The sequence below is a fragment of the Alternaria arborescens genome (genome assembly GCF_004154835.1).
Source record: "Alternaria arborescens strain FERA 675 chromosome Unknown contig_9, whole genome shotgun sequence".
In the NCBI taxonomy this organism is placed as follows: Eukaryota; Fungi; Ascomycota; class Dothideomycetes; order Pleosporales; family Pleosporaceae; genus Alternaria; species Alternaria arborescens.
Window position 1 is genome coordinate 374,733 of NW_021167864.1, and position 19,293 is coordinate 394,025.

General features: G+C 51.8%; 10 protein-coding genes across 10 annotated transcripts; 7 read left to right on the forward strand and 3 right to left on the reverse strand.

Moving 5' to 3' along the window:
- Positions 1-151: 151 nt before the first annotated feature.
- On the reverse strand, positions 152-3,420 carry AA0111_g4796 (hypothetical protein; the record flags this gene model as incomplete). The annotated part of the gene is made up of 3 exons (XM_028650837.1): positions 152-880; positions 929-3,027; positions 3,081-3,420. The coding sequence occupies 3 exons, from the start codon at positions 3,418-3,420 to the stop codon at positions 152-154; spliced, it is 3,168 nt and encodes a 1,055-aa protein (XP_028507471.1).
- Positions 3,421-4,907: 1,487 nt separating this feature from the next.
- On the forward strand, positions 4,908-5,555 carry AA0111_g4797 (hypothetical protein; the record flags this gene model as incomplete). Its single annotated transcript, XM_028650838.1, has 1 exon — positions 4,908-5,555. The coding sequence occupies one exon, from the start codon at positions 4,908-4,910 to the stop codon at positions 5,553-5,555; it is 648 nt and encodes a 215-aa protein (XP_028507472.1).
- Positions 5,556-6,312: 757 nt separating this feature from the next.
- Positions 6,313-7,568, forward strand: AA0111_g4798 (hypothetical protein; the record flags this gene model as incomplete). Its single annotated transcript, XM_028650839.1, has 3 exons — positions 6,313-6,425; positions 6,480-6,766; positions 6,817-7,568. 3 exons carry the CDS (start codon positions 6,313-6,315, stop codon positions 7,566-7,568), a joined length of 1,152 nt encoding a protein of 383 aa, XP_028507465.1.
- A 913-nt stretch (positions 7,569-8,481) lies between these two features.
- On the forward strand, positions 8,482-9,812 carry AA0111_g4799 (hypothetical protein; the record flags this gene model as incomplete). Its single annotated transcript, XM_028650840.1, has 2 exons — positions 8,482-8,503; positions 8,704-9,812. The coding sequence occupies 2 exons, from the start codon at positions 8,482-8,484 to the stop codon at positions 9,810-9,812; spliced, it is 1,131 nt and encodes a 376-aa protein (XP_028507466.1).
- A 364-nt stretch (positions 9,813-10,176) lies between these two features.
- Positions 10,177-10,638, forward strand: AA0111_g4800 (hypothetical protein; the record flags this gene model as incomplete). The annotated part of the gene is made up of 1 exon (XM_028650843.1): positions 10,177-10,638. The coding sequence occupies one exon, from the start codon at positions 10,177-10,179 to the stop codon at positions 10,636-10,638; it is 462 nt and encodes a 153-aa protein (XP_028507543.1).
- Positions 10,639-11,052: 414 nt separating this feature from the next.
- Positions 11,053-11,562, forward strand: AA0111_g4801 (hypothetical protein; the record flags this gene model as incomplete). Its single annotated transcript, XM_028650844.1, has 1 exon — positions 11,053-11,562. One exon carries the CDS (start codon positions 11,053-11,055, stop codon positions 11,560-11,562), a length of 510 nt encoding a protein of 169 aa, XP_028507528.1.
- A 784-nt stretch (positions 11,563-12,346) lies between these two features.
- Positions 12,347-12,871, reverse strand: AA0111_g4802 (hypothetical protein; the record flags this gene model as incomplete). Its single annotated transcript, XM_028650845.1, has 2 exons — positions 12,347-12,781; positions 12,830-12,871. 2 exons carry the CDS (start codon positions 12,869-12,871, stop codon positions 12,347-12,349), a joined length of 477 nt encoding a protein of 158 aa, XP_028507542.1.
- A 314-nt stretch (positions 12,872-13,185) lies between these two features.
- Positions 13,186-14,448, forward strand: AA0111_g4803 (hypothetical protein; the record flags this gene model as incomplete). Its single annotated transcript, XM_028650846.1, has 1 exon — positions 13,186-14,448. The coding sequence occupies one exon, from the start codon at positions 13,186-13,188 to the stop codon at positions 14,446-14,448; it is 1,263 nt and encodes a 420-aa protein (XP_028507519.1).
- A 549-nt stretch (positions 14,449-14,997) lies between these two features.
- AA0111_g4804 (hypothetical protein) lies at positions 14,998-16,863 on the reverse strand (the record flags this gene model as incomplete). The annotated part of the gene is made up of 7 exons (XM_028650847.1): positions 14,998-15,619; positions 15,667-15,883; positions 15,945-16,268; positions 16,315-16,419; positions 16,469-16,601; positions 16,653-16,724; positions 16,771-16,863. 7 exons carry the CDS (start codon positions 16,861-16,863, stop codon positions 14,998-15,000), a joined length of 1,566 nt encoding a protein of 521 aa, XP_028507540.1.
- A 418-nt stretch (positions 16,864-17,281) lies between these two features.
- Positions 17,282-18,896, forward strand: AA0111_g4805 (Membrane protein; the record flags this gene model as incomplete). The annotated part of the gene is made up of 4 exons (XM_028650848.1): positions 17,282-17,332; positions 17,380-17,462; positions 17,518-18,106; positions 18,153-18,896. The coding sequence occupies 4 exons, from the start codon at positions 17,282-17,284 to the stop codon at positions 18,894-18,896; spliced, it is 1,467 nt and encodes a 488-aa protein (XP_028507541.1).
- Positions 18,897-19,293: the final 397 nt, after the last annotated feature.

Consider the following 19,293-nt stretch of genomic DNA (forward strand, 5'->3'; position numbering starts at 1 on the left):
GAATGGAGTATGGAACGAGAATAGGACATAGATGCATCAGCGGCGTTCTTTGTAAAACCACGGTCGCTTTATGCGCATTTCCAAGCGATAGATTTGCGAACAACAAGACATTTACACTCAAAATACTTGGACTACCCTTCAAGAAGCGATTCTATCTCCCCCTCTGCTCACCTTCGTGGCCTGGTGCACCACCAGCGAGCGTACCCCTCTTGACCCTCCTGAAGCAGGCAAACTGCACCTTTGTCCCTTCTCTCAGCCTCTTGAGACTGACTCTCAGACTACCCAATTCATCCTGCAACCGTACTCTGGCCGCGTTGTCTGTCTTCTGGTCCAGGACTTGGTAGATATCAGTCTGGATCTGCGACGCCTTCTCCGTGGTATACGAAGCGAGCGTCTGCGCCATGAATTCCACGTCGAGCGTGGCTTGCATGAGTTGCGGGAGCGAAATTGAAGATAGATTAGGGGACTGGAAAGTAGTGATGAGGGAGCTAGTTGTAGACTCGAACAATGCACGCAGGATGCGGGGGGTTAACGGCGCGGACGTTGTCGAAGACTCCGTGTGCACAATCACGAGGTCGAGAAGGACGGTGAAGACGTATGGACTGGGGTCGCGGTCTGCAACACTCTTTCGCGCGTCGGGGGCCGGCGCCCAGTTTGGACTGAAGATGCCTGATTCGATTGTGTTGTGAATCTTTGTGGCGTGGGGTTTGGTGTAGGAACGGAAGAGCTGCGCATCCAGTTGAGAGAGGACGTCTCGAATGCGGTTAGTTTCGTCCGTGAGTTGAACGCTGAAGAGTGTCTCGAATAGGGTGAGGAGCTGGGGGGTTATCTCCGTTTGAAAAGCGGCCATGTTGGCAAGAGTCAGAAGCAGGCGGATGGACTAAGATTTGTTAGTAAAAGACACATAGTCGAGTGTGGGATGACTTACCTTCTTGTTGGCGTCGACCCTGCCCAAATCGTTACCAATTTGGTCATCTTGCTCGTCGATAGTAAGGTCATCGCCCTTGATCTCGAATTCGGGACCCAGAGCTTGCCTGCCTTTCTCGGCACATTCGACCATTCCACTCAGCGTCCTATATAAGCTGGTGACGAACTGGCTTCTGACCATCTGCAGCAGCTTGTTGCTTGGTGGTACAACTACGTCCACTCGCGTTTTGCTCGATGCCTCAACATACAAGATCTTCTGCAGATTGTTGAGCAGGAAGCTCTGTACCGCTAGGAAACGTTGGGGCAAATTCGTAGTATCTTTACGATCAACGTGACGAGTCCAGTCCTCAAGCACCTTCAACTTCTCAGCATCAGTATTCCAAGCTGCACATACAGCTTGGATGCAACGTTCTCGTACACCGCCAAGTAGTGCTCGCAAGGCTTCATCAATGCGACCGCTGCCTCCAGGCTCAGGAACCTGCAACGAAGCAAGTTCGTTGGCTGCAGTGCTAATCAACACGAGCATCCTGGATAGATAGTGAGATCCCGAAAGCGCATTCGCGTTGGGAGGCCAGAAGGCATACTTCTCCCAAGATTCTCCGCGACTGGGTGAGGGTGGTGGTGCTTTCGCAGGGTCAAATCTGAACCTAGTTGCGGACTTGGGACTCAACGCTGCGCTCAATGGTGTTCCCGGAGTTGTTGGTGTCGGACTCGTAGGCAGTGGCGACATGAGCAAGGAAACATCCTCTATAGGAGGGTCCGAGAAGAACGAGACCAGGTGGTCCCGAAGAATAGTGATGAGTTCGGTTGTGCCTCTCTCAAGCTCAGCCTTGTTCTCACTGCTGAGACGGTGATGGACAGAAGACTGGCCATGGTGACCTGTGGGCAAGTTCCGTTGCGCGCGACCAGAGAGGAACGACTGGACAATCTCCCAGTATTCAACGAGTTCAGCCAGTAGTCCACTTTTATTCGAGAGCAAGGTGCTCATCGACGCATACACGTGTTCCCAGAACTCGGTCACTTTTAGGGTGTCTAGCTTCGAAGGTTCGGCGCTGACGTTGCTGCTAGTGGGCACCGAACGGAGATGCTTTTGTAGCATACGCAGGCTTGTCTTTTCGCCGTTTGCCAGATGACGACGAAGAATCTCAATCTCAACCAGCGCATGTTGGCATTTGGAGGTAAGCTGGAACTTGAGGTGTTCGTAGCGTGAGAGTAACCATACCCATATCGGATTATCTTCTACGCCGAGCTCAAGCATGATAGAGATGATGCTCAGGTATTCGTCCGACTTGGTCTCTTCGGTCCCGGTTTGTAGGTGTGTGAAATGAGCTGTGGTCAGGCGTTTCCACGAGTCGCGCTTGAAACGCTCAACCTGTCGCTCGACATCTGACCACATCCTAGCGGTCACGATGACCTGATGTATCTCGGCATCAGTAAGTTGTGTCTTGTTAGACGTTGCCTGTTCGACGATATACCGAGCTTCCTCTGCGTACTTTCTTGCGCGCTTGTATTCCTCGGTGATTGTCTCGTGATCTTTCCGGCGTATGGCGTCTTGCATAGCTGACCCAACCTCGAATAGCCCGCGGTGGTGCTCCACTGACTCCATAATGGACTTCAATGTCTCTTCCCTTTCACGTCCGTTCAGTGCAGGGCCCCAGACTTCTTCCGCTTTGACGGCGACCTCGGTCAGAGGAACCTTGATGCCATGCACACCGTATTCGCTCTCCTTTACAAGCGCATTCTTCCGTTTCTCTGTCGGCACAGAGTCCAGCATGGCGGGTGGCAGAGATGCGCTTGTCTTTCGGCCTGAGAAGCTCGAGCGGCTCCTCTCCCTGCCTGGCTGTAAGGCCTTGGGCGCCTCTGGCTGCTCCTTCCCTTGGTCCCGCATCTCATTGTATACACGGTCGATGGTAGCTTTGGCGCCTACGAAGCGGTCGAAGTTGGATTCGACGAGGACTTTGAGCGAAGCTGACTTCTTTTCGATAGAGCGGGAAAGAAAGTCAAGGCCGGCGAGAAGGGAATCGGTGGAGGCTTCATTGTGGACTTGCGAAAGGAAAAGAGAGGGCGAGAAGGTAGTGGAGCTCAAGAGGAAGCGGTTGCCTGTATGTCTATTAGACAGGCCGTGTGTGTATTGCTATATCGCTGAAACGTACGCAGCTTGATATCATCCTCGACCTGAATGTTCTTTGCCCGCAGCACTTGCACTACACTCGGGTACATGCCCAACGGGTCCTGCTCGTCCTTCTGCACCAATGTCTCCACGCCATCTTTGGATCGTTCTGCACCCGGCACTTGCCGTGAGTATCTTGAGCTAGGCTCTAATACCGAGTATCGCGACTTGGACCGGCGTATCGCTTGTGGGGTAGCTTTGGGCACCGGCTCGTCGAACGTATCCTCTTCGTCGGCCTCGTCCTTCTCTTCTGGCCAGGTTGCGGGGTACAGTGTCGTGAGATTGTACTTGTTCAGAATCTCGGTCTCTATAGACGAGCTCATTGTAGCTACAGCGAGAGACGTCTGATTGTGATAATCAGGAAGGTGGTGGTGGAACGTCCGAGTGCTGCGTGTCGCAAGTGGCAGCTCGCTGAGACGCGGTTGCGACCGCCAATCAGACACGCGCAGCTCTTGGCGGAGGGTGGGCTAGTACGAGCAAGCTCGACCTTCGTCTCACCACAAATGGTATTCTGATCGCATCGCGATAAAGTGACGTTGATCACCGAAGGTTTAGCTTTGTTTGTATGCATCCTTTGACTCCTAGGTCGAACCCAGCCGCGGACAAGCAGGCTATCTCCCGAGCTTCCTTCCCTGCTCAGTTTGAGATATGTAGAGACTAGAGATGTTGCTTCTGGTACTCCCCGTCTCTCACCAAGCAGTGCTTCCTCGATCTTGAAACAGGTACTCCATTGCCGTAATTATATCTGTTGATTCGTTGCATGCCGTTCGTACTTTTGCGTTTCCGCCCTCATCCAAGAACAGACTCAAGAGATTCCTCTTCTCCTCTGGCTCCACCCAAACTTCGCAGCGGCCTCTTCTTTCTTCTCCAACTCCATCTCTTGGGTCTGTAACTCCGCATCCATCTAATCGACCCGCTTATCGCTTGAGTTGTCGCGGACGAGTGCGTTTCTGTCAGTTTAAGACTTTAAGAGCGCACCGCTGTTCACACCTCCATGCTCAGAACTCACGTCTACCTATTTCAAAGCATTGTTCCTGAGTGGCATTCTACTAAATCTCAGGGCGTCTTCTTCACAATAGACCGCCTACCTCAAGAGATCATTAACCAGATAGTGATGTTTCTCGATCAGTATCCAGATCGAGAAGGGGTTCCCAATATCTTACAACAAGGGGTGGTCGTCAAGTCGTCAGCACTGCCACCTTTTGCTACAATATCCTCGCAATGGAAGGAGGCTGTTGAGTTCATTACATTCCATCGACTAGACATCAAAAGCGAAGATCTGGGCGAACTGCGGACCATTGTAACACTCAATAGGTGAAAATATTTGAGGAACTTGAAGTACAGCATCCTGCTTCCAGAATATCCGGAAGAGCAGGGCAATCGCATGGAGAGCAGTGAGGAGCAAGAGACCAACAACGAAATTTTCACCCATAGCATTGCTGAACTTTTCTCAACCTTGAGGCAATGAGAGGACGCAGGTGTTCTTTCCGAGTTACGATTCAACCTAACGGCTCCAAAGTCCCCGAGCGGTTGTTACGATTCCGAGAGTCGGTTTGCTACTGCCTATCTCACGCTGTCCGAGATGGACAGAATACCTACAGTTTCGCGAATTAGCTATTTCCAGATACAGGGCAATTACAGCCGAAAGATATCGCCTTCCGTTGGGCCCCAGCTCATGTCAATTCTGCCTGGTCTGAAGCACATTTACGCAGAATTCTACGAAGAGGGTGCACAATCGGCCAGCGTTGAGAGAAGATCAAATTTCGCAAGGTTACTTGAGTAAACGAAGCTTCCGGCTAGCTCAGTAGCAATGTTCAATTTCCACCAGGAAGCGCCGTTCGATCACCGTGAAGCTACCTCCTCTAGTCTCCTACAGGGCACACTCTTCGATCTGTTTAGCGTATCGTTACGCGTCTTCTCTCAGAATCTTACAACCTTCATCCTGGATGCTTATGTCGACGCGGCGCTGTTCCGGCCCTCTATCCACGAATCGTGCGCCATGCCATTGTGGCCCTCGCTCAAGAAGCTCAAGATATCGTTCAACCCCGTCGCGCCTTCTGGTACCTGGTACTTCGTTGGCACCCCGAGGGACAAGGAGGACACTCAATTCATGCAGCACGGTAATCGAGACACGCTAGACCAGTTCCTCATCGCCTTTGCAAAGGCGACGCAGCAGATGCCTGTCCTCGAAAGCTTTATGCTCGAGTGCGAAATCGGATATGAAGTGGGGTTCTTCGAATTGTCCTACTATGCGCCTGGCGTGAAGGCGGACTGGAGTTTAGATTGGGGTGATGAAGACACGGCGACGGTCCGACGATTGTATTACACAGTTAGAAATGTGTGGAGGCCGGATGCGTTCGTTAAGGAAACTTTGCGCGATGTTGGAAGGGAGAGGCATAGGCCAGAGCTGATTAAGAGGTTTCTTGGGCACAGGAGTTGGAGTTCGCAGTCGGCTTAGAGTTGGTTTTAAGCATGCGGCATCGGAGAACAGCACGTTGCTGCAGATAGCAAATGACCTTGCATAAGCGCAATACCCTAATTCCGGCTGACATGAAAGATCTTGAACATCCGTGCGACGTTTCGACGTATGCTCCGAGCTGCAGTCTCACCAGGCAACAGCACATGGACCTGTCGAGTATCTTTAGAGTTACGCATATATTTTCCAGCATTATTCGAAAGCGTCTGCTTCAGTTCATATGATGAGCCCAGATCTTTAGCTATCTTTTTTAAGATCTTGAGGAAAAGATAGTCTGCGTTCAGAAACACATCCAATACATCGTCGACCTTGACGACCCGGGGATTCTTCATTGGCCTTGCTGAGCTACTGGTATCTGGCTTACTTGTCAGCTTTGTACATACTCAAAATTTTCTCATGGCTAAGGCGTTAACATTCTCTCATTCAAGCTTCGCCATATTGACCCAACTTTACTCTCACCTTGGAACACGAATCCAGTATCCTCTATTACTACTGAATGTATCGTCAAGGCTGACTTTACTTAAGCTTCCACCACCTGGCGGCTCGCTAACGTCCAGTCGTCTTGGAACCCACCACTTCCATACATATATAAAGACTGGGTTCCATTCATCTAACTTCTGCCACTGCAAATACGATCCTCAACCTTCTTCCCAACTTCTAGTCCTTAAGGCCAAGAGCTCTTGCAACTGCCCCCACCGGTGTCTGTACGAACGACCTTCAATACTTCTCAGGTTGCAAGATGGCTTCATCAGGTGCCAACAATCGACCTCCTACTGATAAACCTCGAGTTCTACCTGAAGATCCAAAAGAGAGGACGTCAACTACTTCTATCCTCACCGGTCCTCTAAACTTGTAAGTGTTTTCCATCTCTTCTTCACGAAGTGTTAGCTAGCTAATCTCCTCAAGAACCTTTGGTGATCAATCAGCACGCGACCGCGCCAAAGCTGGCCGCCCGGAGAAGGTATACCGGTGGTCCCATGAGAAGAACGGTACACTGGCAAGCAACGTCTCAAGAATTAAACACAGTGCGCATCCCGAAAACCTGACTTCGAAGCTCAAGAAGGAGAATGCCTTCCAGGCTTCCGGTACTTTCAAGCCGGAGTTAGACATCACAAAAGAGCGCATCGAGAGACAGCTTAACGCGAAGAAGATTATCAATCCAACTCCATACATCTCTACAACCAGTGAACTTAGTAAGTCCTGTGTGCAAGTGTCATACACATTGAGCACTAACAGTTATCAGATTTCGCGGTGAAGGAATTAAAGCGTATCCATGATACATCCAAAAAGGTTGCACGTTGTCTTGTCATCACCTCTATCGACATCTCGAGGCTTGTTCCTGCGACCCTGACTGCTAATATGTCAACAACCATCAACACGCATGACCCTGAGCACCTCGATGTTACTATTCGGAGTGACACTAAACGCTCCTTCGGTCTCGAGATTCCTATCTGGATTCTCGACAAGACACCTGACGAAGGAGATTCACACAAGCGTTCAGACTGTACAGTAGACGACGTCTTGAGAGCTGGCGGCATGTTCTGGTTTTCATTGAATGAGCTAAGGGCGTCGGATCTGGACGTAATGGCAGCGCCCAAACACAAGAACGAATGGTTGGCTGTCGGCGGTATTCCAAAGTCAATCATCATCAAGGCTATGCCTCATGATGGAGCGATTCTGCATACTTCGAAGACGGCTGAACCTGTTCGCGCTCGTGGATGTCCCGAAAAGTACTACTGGAACTACAACACCAACCGTTGGGATCACAACCCTAATCTGAAAGACTATCGCCCATATCGTCTCGCAAAAGCCGGCGACAAGCGTTGCCACGACGATGAAAAGACCACCGCCAACCTTATCACTAATGTCATCATGGGCCATATGAAGCGTGCCAGACGTTCCGATCCTGATGACAGCTCTGACTCCGGTAACAATTCAGACTCCGACTCCACTCCCGATACTGAAGATGATTCAGAATCTGATGACGACATCTGAGCTATGTTGCTCGTCGCGTCTCCTCCGTACACATCGTACAGCACGTTCATTCGGACTGGAAATTTCGTTCTTGACGACACAGTGCGACACATCTGAATGATCACCTTTTCCAAATATCCTCCTTCCACACCTTCTATCAGCTCTCGCTCGACTACCACCATCACCATTTCCTCTTTGCTTCATATTTGACTTTTCACTCCAATCAGTCCTATCTTCTTTGCTGCTCTTGCGATACCCAGTCTTGTCAGTATCTGGTAAAATAAGAAAAAGTGTTTACAAGCGAAGGCATACGAGGCTGAACTTATCTAGATTTCAGGCTACACATGGAGGCTATTCGGAATGGGTTTCCGCAATGTCCAGAAATTAGGGCTGGTCATCATGGCTACAGCTTACTTTATAGGAATCGGCGTGCTTTTTGTTTGATCTTCTTAACGGCTTTGCGTCCTCTTATAACTCCAAGAAATCCAATATTATTCAGCGTGCATAATTCTGGAGTTCCATGACATGTCATAAATCATTCTACCGCAACCTTGTTCACAATTGCAGAGTGCCTGCTAGATGTGTTGTGCACACCTGGAAATGTGCGCAACCAAGTCCAAGCTATGCTCATTATAGGGGAATGGTTGTGAAGTTAGTCTCGCGGACGCGGGGCGATAGGCTTCGCATGCAGCAAGATAGCGGCACGCGACCCCACCAAAAGCCGCCCGGAGCTCCACGGGCCCTGCATGGTGCGGCTGTGCAAGTGGCGATGACCTAACCACCGACTGCTCTCCCCAGCTCTCGAGCCTTCTCTCCTTACACGCTCGCTCAAGGACAAAAACTTTTGGGTTTGTTCCTTTCCTCCTTTCCCCTGCACTTCTCAAGGGTTTCTCTGAATAGCAGACTGCACCCGCTGCTACAAGAGTCCGCAGCCATGCCTGCGCCACTGGCCAAAGGTGAGTACGAATAACTCCACTTATGCACGTCGCTGTAGTGCTGCCCCAGCGACTTCACTATTCCTCCCTTCCTATCCCGAGTCTGTTCATATCTCTGTTTTCCTATGCCAACCTGCTTGCAGGCCCCGGCTCGTGCTTCGCGTCTTCGCCAGGCAACACTCAAACCCCGCCGCATCGTCCTAACCATCCCTTCACATCAGGCCTCATAATCGCCGCGTCCGTTATCGTCGCCGCCGGAATCGCCATCTACGAATCGCCTCAAGTCCGACAATGGGCCGACCAGACCCGTCGCAAGATCGCCGTCGCGCTGCACAACCTCGGCGATGACATTCAGCCTCGCCGCCCGAGCGAATCGTCCGATGACTTCGAAGCGAGGAAGCGTAGAAGAGAGGAGTTGGTTAGGAGAAACAGGAACGAACTGATCAGACGGGCAAGGGAAGAGGGCGTTGCTGTCGATCTGGATGAACTGGCTAGGATCGGCGCTGAGACGGCCGAGGTGGCTGCAAAGAGGTCGAGGGCTGATCGGACGAGAAGCTTCGATGACATGGTTGGCAGTGATGGCATGCTCAGGGACAACGCAACGGCAACTGGTACGGACAACTCGAATGGCAACCTCAAGAAGCGCGGTGCTGCTGGCTTTGCCGCCGGCTCGGCTGCCGCTGCTGCCATGGCCAACCCCTTCTCTGACGACCAAGTACTATTCGACCATGACTACGACGAAGACGCACCCGCACCCAAAGAGTTCACTTACGAAGAACCTGCCACTCGCGAAAGCTCTGCTACCATTCAGCCTGAGGTCGTCTCAACACCCACCACTGGTACACTCGTCGACCTCACACCCGACCCTGAGACTTCCATTCCTGAGACCTCTTCGCCCGCGCAGCCCGCACAGGATGACGTTGACCAAGCCGCGCAATCCTTCTACTCCTTCACATCATCCACCTCGGAAGCAGGCGAACCTGCTCCATCTCACCCATTCTTCGATGACGACGCTGAGCACCTCTCCACCGGTACCCTGACGCCCCGCTCCGAGCGTTCAATGACCATGAGTGCTGCCTCGATCACCGACAGTCAAGCCAACGATGTCGCCATCCTTAGCATGCCGAACAGCGAACAGAACGACACAGACCACGACGCGCGTTCCGAAGGCGGCTTCACAGATGCTTTTTCAGAGGGCGGCTTCAGCGAGTTCGACAATGACAGACAAGGCATCATGACACCCACTTCCTGGACAGATGTTGGCAGTGATGACGACAGTGAGTGGGGTGGTGCTGGTCAGGCTGGCCACGTCAGCCAGATACATCAGTAGACGTGCTGTAAGATAAGATTTTCACTTGCTTCAAAATGATAACTATAGGGGAATTGCGTGGTGTTATGGGTAAAGATGGGGTTGGCACATCTCGGCGTTTATTGGATTGGAACAAGCACTAGGGACAACCAGAACAATTATTACTATCAAGTTTCTTACAAGAATGACCAAAGCTGCTACGGAAATGATGTCAAATGCAAAAGTGCATCGCTTGACTTGAACGGAACACGTCATGTACGTTCACATCAGGATAACTTTGACTCAAGTCCTCGTCAGATACCCTACAGCTCGTCCACTCGATGCCTGCAAACAGATCCTGAACGCTCTCCGTAGCTACTAACTTTCTAGCATCAAACACACCTGCATGGCTCTCCAACAAAAGTCCCAGTCCCAACGCTGCAACAACATCCACAATACAAACTCCAGACCTACCGAACGGTCGAATATCCCCTGTAACACTCCGTTTAACCCCCTATCCCTATACACGCCACCGCGCCAACGCTCTCCTCAAAGTGCCCTGCAAACCCTCTTCATCCACTACGAAAGAGTCACATGCCTAGCCAACGAGCTCCTGGCCGTCATGCAAGAAACCTACTACCGCGTCGTACCTGAGCCCTTCAATATGCAGATGCTAGCCAAGATTGAAGAATACAGACCACAACTATTGATGGCTACAGAGCGTTTCAAACAGTTTGCAAGAGTGTATCGTAGTGGAGTTCGCTCAGAAGGGGAGTATGGAAGACAAATGGAGTGGGAGGTGGACGCACTGGAAGGGTTGGTCAGGGATGCTCAGGAGGCTTTAGTGGGTGGTAGGAAAGTGCAATAATAGGAGGTATTTGTTTGGTTTGCTTCGAAACATAGACGAGGCTAATTTGCTGATAAAGTGACGCTCGCCATGCTCCAGAGTCTCCAAAGGTGGTAAGTTGATGTGAGTCAGAGGAGCATGACAACGACTTGTGTGATGCGCTGTTCTGTGATTCCATGATTTACGACTTTGTGTTTACCTGGCGGACAGTAATGGTGTGGCAATCATGTCATATACCATGACAATTGGTTGTCTCATGCGCCTACTATCCCCACGCCACCTGTACTACCATCGTCATCGCGGAGAGTCATCAGCGAGGCCAGCGCTCAACTTTCATACCAGCATACCCCACGTACAGCTCACGCGATCTCAGCACCAGCCTTTTCCAAAGCACAGGGCTTCATCCCACCATACCAGCCATCTTTCACGCTCACAATGCCGACAGATCCCCACGGCCAAGCACACACCGGCACCTATGGCCTCTTCGATGACCCGGATGAGCTCGCGCAAGCCACTTCACGCGAAGAAGCCCACGAGATCCAGCGACTTGAAGGTCAGGTCCGACGGCAAAAACGCCGCGATAGACGTCTAGACCGTAAAGACGAGAAGGCGGCGAAACGAGTAGCTGCGGGAAAAGAGTCAAAGTCGAGAATTACATCTTTGTTTGGTAGATTTTTCAGAGTCAAGAGTTCTGAGGGTATCCACGAGCCTGCGCAGCCGGTGGACAGTGATGACGAGGATAGACAGGTGAAGAAGAGTAGCGGAAGACCCGAATACATGATCGTAAGGAGATCAGTGACACCAAAAAAGGTTTACCATGTTGAGGACGTTGATACATCGGTGAATAGCCTGTGGTTGAGCGAGTGTGGTATGGTCAAAGTTAAGAGCGACGACGTTGGTGGTTATCACATCGTGTCCAAGACTGATATCGAGAAGAGCGACTAAGTGCGAGATTTAAACGAGCAACATATTTTAGTTTGCGTGGGTGGAGGGACTTTAGAAAAACGCTATGGTGTGTTTGTAGAAGTGATAGGCACAAGGCGGTGCCAGGGCAGGTCTAATGGATCGAGGCGCATCGCATCTTCCGTGTTGACAAACAATCTTCTTATGTCTTTCTCTTCTCTGTCTGTGGCTCCTGATTGCAATGATCCCACGCTTATTCTGGCAAATTCTCCGCAACATCCCGAGCAACTGCTAGCAATTCAAGCGTGCTGTTGTCGCTTACTAGGCCGTTAAAATGACTATACGTCCTTCTCCACCAATCATCTTTTACGCTCTGGAGATTTTCCACAGTATACGTAGAGTTGGCAAGCAAGAGCGGGCCCGCTTGTGTAGCTAGCAGCTTAGGCATGTACTAGCTCACTGGTCCCTGAGATCCGATAAACCTGTCGAAGCTCTCCGCATCCGCGACCGCCCAAGGGACGTCGTAGATACGTTCGTGCTTAGTCATCAAACTCCTGAACACCCTCGTAGCGATACCAAGTCCGTATCCGTGTCGTTCTCCAAAGAGAAGTTGTAGTTTCAGTCAAGTTCGCCAAGGGTATTGAGTGGTGTGTTTTGGCGAGAAGACGGTTCCTGGTATTCCTGAAGCATGTTTGTTGCGGCTCCGTTGACGGTAGGTTCAAGCCTCAATCCCCTAAATCCATAATATCCGGAGTGGAGCAATCCGTATGGGGTTGATGTAAACCGTCGCCGTCGCCAAGGATGCCTGCTTTGGCAGATCAATAGCTCATCGAACCCTGCCTACGCCTGCTATCTTGTCTTCTACAATCTTCATCAAGGTGTCCTTATCCTTGACTGCCTTTATCCTCTCCCCCTCCAAATCTTCCAGTTGTCTCTCGAGTTCTTTCATCCTCTCTACTTGTTCCTTCTCGCTCCAATTCAAACCCGGCAGGTGTGCGATCAGTCTCTCAATCTGCTGTTCCTTCAACGTTATGTCTTGTGCGAGCTCCTTGAGATCTTTTTGAAACTGTTCCGGGGAAGATCTGGCCGGAGGCGCAGTTGCCTGCTGTGAGGCATCTGTCGTGGGGTTCTGCTGGGCGTTTTCGGCAGCGGTGCGAGCTTCCAGTTCCGCGAAAGTGTCGAGGCGTGGTTGGCCTGGGGGAACGCTTGGTGGGGCATTCTCGCGAATTTCGCGTAGAGCTGCTGACATCTGGTTCAGGAGCTGTCTTTATCAGCACGAGACACGTTCCGTTATTTGTATGGGCAGTACCATGTCCAGTTCATCTTGGATTTGAGTGAGAATGTCGCCCATGGTAGCAGGTTCGTACGGGTCTAGTAGGGGGTGCGATGCGATCGCTTTCAATGGGATACCGAGAGGGTTAGCAGAGGAAAAGATCTGGCGACTTCAGACTGAGTGTGTTTGTTGAAAGAGAGTACGAGGGGTGGGATGCGACAGGCAGGGATGGCGGTGGAGCTAGCCTAGCGCGTCACTGAACCCTCAAAATATACGCGAATCCTCCTTCCCTCTACTCCACCCTCACCAACGCCAGACACCGGCTCTGACCCTCGGCCGCGTCAAGTCGCTTCAAATATGTCACACCCCGGGCGCTCTTTCAGGATACCGTGATGCGACCTTTCCTCCGCCCATCATGGCCCAAACGAAGTCCCATCCTCGCATGGCTCCCCAGGACTACTCCGCACCGCGTCTCGCACCGAATCGCGACCACTTCTGCTCGCCATGCCGCACCCGTTGATGTCCCCAGCTTGGTAGTTTCGCCTGGCTCGAAACATCACAACTCGCTTCCTTCTTTCCTCGAATGGGCGGAACGTACTGGCAGATCATTGGCGTCGGCTGTCTCTGTCGGTACGCTGTATGAATACATGTCTGCACTGGCGCTCATGCGTCTAGGCTTCTCCCTCATACGCGTAGGCCGTGGGGGAGATGCGGGCATAGATTTGATAGGCCATTGGGTGCTGACGCCTCTAAGAGAACCCATGCCTATCATCGTACAGTGCAAGTCACGCAAAATCAGCTGCAACCCGGGCCACATTCGCGAACTCGAAGGATCGTTCCAAGGAATACCACCAGCCTGGCGAAACAAGGATGTTATGGGCTTGTTGGTCACGACAAAGAAGGCGACGACGGGTGTCTTGAGGGCTCTAGGACAGAGTCAGTGGCCTATGGGATTTGTACTCGTTTCTCGGGAAGGATTGATCGAGCAATTCGTCTGGAACCGGATGGCATCCGAAAAAGGACTAGAAGGAGTGGGTGTCACATTGAGGCATACTCCGCGGGCTCTACTGGTCGAGCCTGGGGAGGAAGTAGACGAGGACGAAAAGGTATCAACGAAGATCCGGGCCAAGTTCAAGAACGCAGGGACCATAAAAGATATCCAGCTGACCTGGATGGGCTCGCCTATCTTCCCAGACAGAGTCACTCTTGACCAGGAAACCGTCAAACTTATCCGCCAGATTACACCCAGTGAAGAGGAAGACCTTCCTGTTGTCGAAGTAGAGAAGAAACCCCGAGGCCGTCCAAAGGGTTCTACAAAGGAAGCGATGGCTGAGAAAGTTGTCAAGAAGCCTAGACCTGTTGGTCGACCTGTGAAAACATGGTCGCAAAGGGAGCCTATTCCACGCGGTGGCCGGATCCCAGAGAATATCAAGGTGCCAACCACTGGCCACATTACAGGAAGGCCCTCAGGATCGAGGGACAAATCCAAGCGTCAGCAGACTAAATCTAAGCCTCCACCGCCAGAACTCGTACCCATTGTCTCGAAGCGCCCTGTCGGTCGTCCTAGATTACGTCCACCAATCGTACGCTGTGGGAGAGTGGGGAGACCTACCGGATCAAAGGCCAAGCCCAAAGCGTCTGCTGATACCGGATGAGAAACTACATTTCTGTTTCTCTCTGAGAATATGATGTATTCAACTACTGACTGTACCAACTTGCGGAGCCATTATCATCCATCGTTCGTGTCTTACATGCACAGCGCATGTATGGAAGCCACATCTACGGCTGCCGAGCCTACATGTAGCCAAGCAGTCGTTGTCACACCAGTCACGAGGTAAATGAAGAAGGAGGCGAAACTTTTCATGGACATGAGAACATTATACATGAAGGCAGGCAGTGCTCGTTGTATTCGTCCAATGAGATGTTCAGCTTGGGTTCGCTACAAGAAGAGTAGAGGCTGGTGCGACTCAGATATCTCAACCCGGTTGTCAAAAACGATGGTGGATGTTGGAAGGATCACTGGGTTGTGTATAGTGGCAACATCTACACTACGAGAAGATGGTCTAATAAATGTCACGGCTCGAATCCCTGGGTATAACCCTGGCGTGACAGAAGAGCCACGAACGACCACACGCCTAGATAGGATCATGGATACGTTCTATAATCGCCTCCATACTAGTTTGACCTGAAATAATGAGACAAGATCAAGCATCTCTATGTCCATCATGCTCTTCCAACTCACGCCTCTTCCTTACATGCTCGCCGTAAATACCCCAGAAACAAGCAAAGATGCCCAATATGCTCGATGTGAGAGTAACATAGTACGCCGTTCGGTAACACTTGAGCCCCAGCTCACATCCGCGTTGACCATCCGGTTCCACCACTGAGTTAGAGTCATATACAGCACCATAGAAGAGATTGTAGACGTTGCCGCTCACGACGGGTGCCAAAGTCATAAAACCCCAGTTGACAGCGAAGCCATCGGGGCCGAAAGCATCGACGACAAGCGCCGGGAAAACGCCAAACAAGACACCATATGCGAGGCCGGAGAGTCCAGATACAGCCCACAAATGATGCGGGTCTTCAACGCGTATGGCAGCGACCTGAGCCAGAGCAAAAATGGTGGCTGAAATGGCAGCACACCAAAATCGCGAGTGATGCAGTCTCTTGACGATGAAATCGGAACCGATTCCAGAAGATAGACGTCCTAGGAATGAACAGAGCGAGATCATCGAGACATGCCAAAGTTGTCGATGAGCGACGAAATCGTTCTTGATCGAGTCATCCCAGTGTTTCCAGAGGGCCTGGACATCGTGGCCGATGTTGCTGTACTGATCAGCAGTGATGACACATAAGATTCAGAGGATACGTACTTGATGGTCATTAAGCCGACACCCGTCAGCAGACCCATAAGTACCCACAGTTGCCAGAATTCTGATTTGCTCAAGAGTGCCAGCCCAGTGATATCTATACATGACTTAGTCGACTTCTTGCTTGCTGCGTCGTCGTCACCGTCGATGATGTCGCCAGGACCAGAAGATAAGAGAGACGAGGTTTCGGTTGATGGTCGATCCTGTTCTTCTTCGGCTGCTAGAAGCGGTTGGCAGGTGACAGGGGGGAAACGGAGGTGGGAAAGGAAAGGATTGCTTACTGATTTCCTGTTGTGGGAGAGCAGATGACTTGTACCTGGTTCCGTTGGATTTTGTCTTATGGAGGACGTTGGAATTGCGTCGCACACGTTCGCTGGTAGGTAGGACAGCATAGCCAGTGCCAGCTTTGTGGTCGACGACGATTAGGAAGGGTATCGATACTAGAACGACTAGTGAGGTCGCAAGAGAAAGCATCATGAGCAGTCCGGATGTATCGCCTGGGAATGCTATGCCGGCGATTAGAGTGTAGAAAAAGGCGCTCAAGCCAAAAGCTGCCAATGGGCAAGCGGTGGCCGATCCGCGATGGGTTGGCCAGTTGAGCGTCGCTATCAAGATCAGCAGACGTCCTCCAAAGGTTGTCGAGATTTTTACCTGTCTTTAGAGCGGCCTGGAATGCAGCACAGCTGCCCACACCACTCAAGAAGGAACAAAAGGATATCAGAGCAACGCTCATGTAGCCTGGTCCTCCATCGTACGCTGCCAACAGTCAGACGTTGATCTAACAACCGGGTATGGGATATCCTACCAAGCTTGATGGGATAGTAGCCTGCAAAGAGCGCAAACGTTCCAATAACGGCGGCAAGTCTGGGGCTCTTCCGGTCCGTTATGATGCCCATGGGTATGCCAGACGCATACATGCCCAAGTTGGCAGCCGTGCCCTAGGATTGTAAGACGAAGTTCGTATTGGGTCGGCATACAGGGTGACATACGACGACATTGCTCTGGGTCGCGGAGAGTTGAAGCTTATCGGCGAACTGTGGTGCCCATGCTGAGTAGGCATACTGAGGCTCATTAGCATCCCGCTTCAGATGTATGACGGATACGTACATTTGTGCCACAGGCAAGCGCGATTGCGGTCGCAGCAACAACAGAAATAATGCGCGTCTTCTTGTGTGTGGAGGGCTGTTCTTCGGCGACCATCTTGGTCAGTGTGAATGAGGTGTTATTGCAAAGTGCTGATCATCGAATGCGGGAGACGTCGAGTTGCGCAATCGCAGCGGACTGGAGCTGATATCGGCACTTGCTAAGCCGAGAAGCAGATGCCGCAGGTAAAGATATGCAAGATAAGGCGCACGGAAAAGAGCGACGTGAAGGAAGTCTATAGTACGAAACAAACACAAAGTCAGGCGGGGCCCCGAGACACCACACCGATGTCTGAAGAGTGGATGGGAGAGTGCAAGTGAAGCATGGCCATTGCAGCTGATCGGAGATAAGGCGGCCAAGGCGCTGGACTTGGCGGAAGGAGCCGCAATGCAAGCGCGCGAACGTCACCGGCCTCGTCCTCGTGCCTCCCCAGCTTCTCCACAACACCACATAGGCGACTCAGCGCATCTCAACCATGGGCGCCTTACTATCTGTACCCTTTCTGGCCATGCCCGCCATGGGCACGGTATGTTGACACGCTCCATCGCGATTGCGCGCCGCTAACATGGCCAGGTTTGGAGCGTTGCCGCCTCCTGCTGTGGCGCCGCGACATGCAGCGCCGTCATGGGCTCTTGCGGAGGGAAATGCGGTAACAGGTACTGCTTGCGAGCGTTGGGCGATATGTGCGAACGTGTACTGACTGTCCCGTAGCATCGCCACCCGTATCGCATACGCGCTTATCCTTCTGGTCAACTCGATTGTTTCATGGATCATGCTCACCGATTGGGCTATGAAGAAGCTGGCTCACCTCACTCTGGACTACGTCGACATCAAATGCCACGGTGAGCAATGTTACGGATATGTCGCAGTACAGCGCATCAACTTCGCGCTCGGTTTCTTCCACGTCATCATGGCGCTCATGCTCATCGGAGTTCGGTCTTCCAAAGACGGTCGCGCGACCATACAGAACGGTTTCTGGCTTCCCAAGATCATGGGCTGGATTGGCATGATCGTTCTGACCTTTTTCATCCCTAACTCGTTCTTCATCGTCTGGGGCAACTATTTTGCTATGATTGGCGCGTGTCTGTTCCTTCTCATTGGACTCATTCTGCTTGTCGATCTAGCGCATAACTGGGCCGAATACTGCCAGGAGAAGATTGAGACTACCGAGTCGCGCGTCTGGACAGGCATGCTTGTTGGTAGTGCCATGTCCATGTACCTCGCCTCGATCGCCATGACCATAATCATGTACATTTTCTTTGCGAAGAGCGGATGTGGCATGAACCAGGCAGCTATCACGGTAAGTGCAACTCTCTATATTTTCCGAAGCTAGCTGACCTCAACAGATCAACTTGATCCTGCTCCTGATTTCATCCGTCGCATCGATTCACCCCGCAGTACAGGACGTAAACCCCCGAGCAGGTCTCGCCCAGTCCGCCATCGTAGCCGTCTACTGCACTTATCTCACCTTGTCCGCTGTGGGCATGGAACCTGACGACCATCAATGCAACCCCTTGATCCGCGCCCGTGGAACCCGTAAGGCGACTATCATCATCGGCGCCATTGTCACTTTCGTCACTGTTGCCTACACCACCACCCGTGCGGCAACGTACGGCCTCGCTCTTGGCGCCCAGGGCAACCCTCACGGAAATGGCTACGCTCAAGTCGGCACTGAAGACTACGAGCATGGTCTCGTCACACAGCAACCTGAATCCCGCCGCGACATGCGCCAGGCTGCCCTGCGCGCCGCTATAGAATCCGGCTCGCTTCCCGCTTCTGCTCTCGACGACTCAGACAGCGAGGACGAGGACGATGAGCCTTCTAGCAAGAAGAACCCGCGCGATGACGAGCGCAACGCGACGCAATACAACTACACTCTCTTCCACATCATCTTCTTCCTCAGCACAACATGGGTCGCTACTCTCCTCACCACCAACTTTGACGAGAAGGATGTGTCTGGTAGCTTCGTCCCCGTTGGACGAACATACTGGGCCAGCTGGGCGAAGATCATTAGCGCATGGGTCTGCTACGGCATCTACACATGGACGTTGGTCGCTCCTCTCGTGCTGCCAGATCGGTTTGACTATTAGTCGCGGTGCAGCCAAATGGAGATTATGAAGGAACTGTACCGTAGACGAGCAGCTCGCGGAGCCGAACCGTTTGGAATTGTATAGCATGTGCTATGTTTGTATTATTAGTCAGTTTTCTGTATGGTTCCCCATACGCATGTCCATCTACGTTACTTTGGATTGAATGTAAATTCAGATGTTATATTTTCTTTTGTCTTGAGAGAAAGTTGCGCCAAACAGTCTTACGCGAGTCTGACACCTGAGAAGCAGCTGGTTTCGCGTGTGCTTACTGAGCAAATGGACTAGTAAGCCCCGCACTCAGCCTCTATCCGGATTTCCAAGCCGTATCAATTGCGATTGATAAGTAAGCAATCTTGAGTTCCATCGTTCTGTTAAATATGTAGGCCTCTGGTGGTAC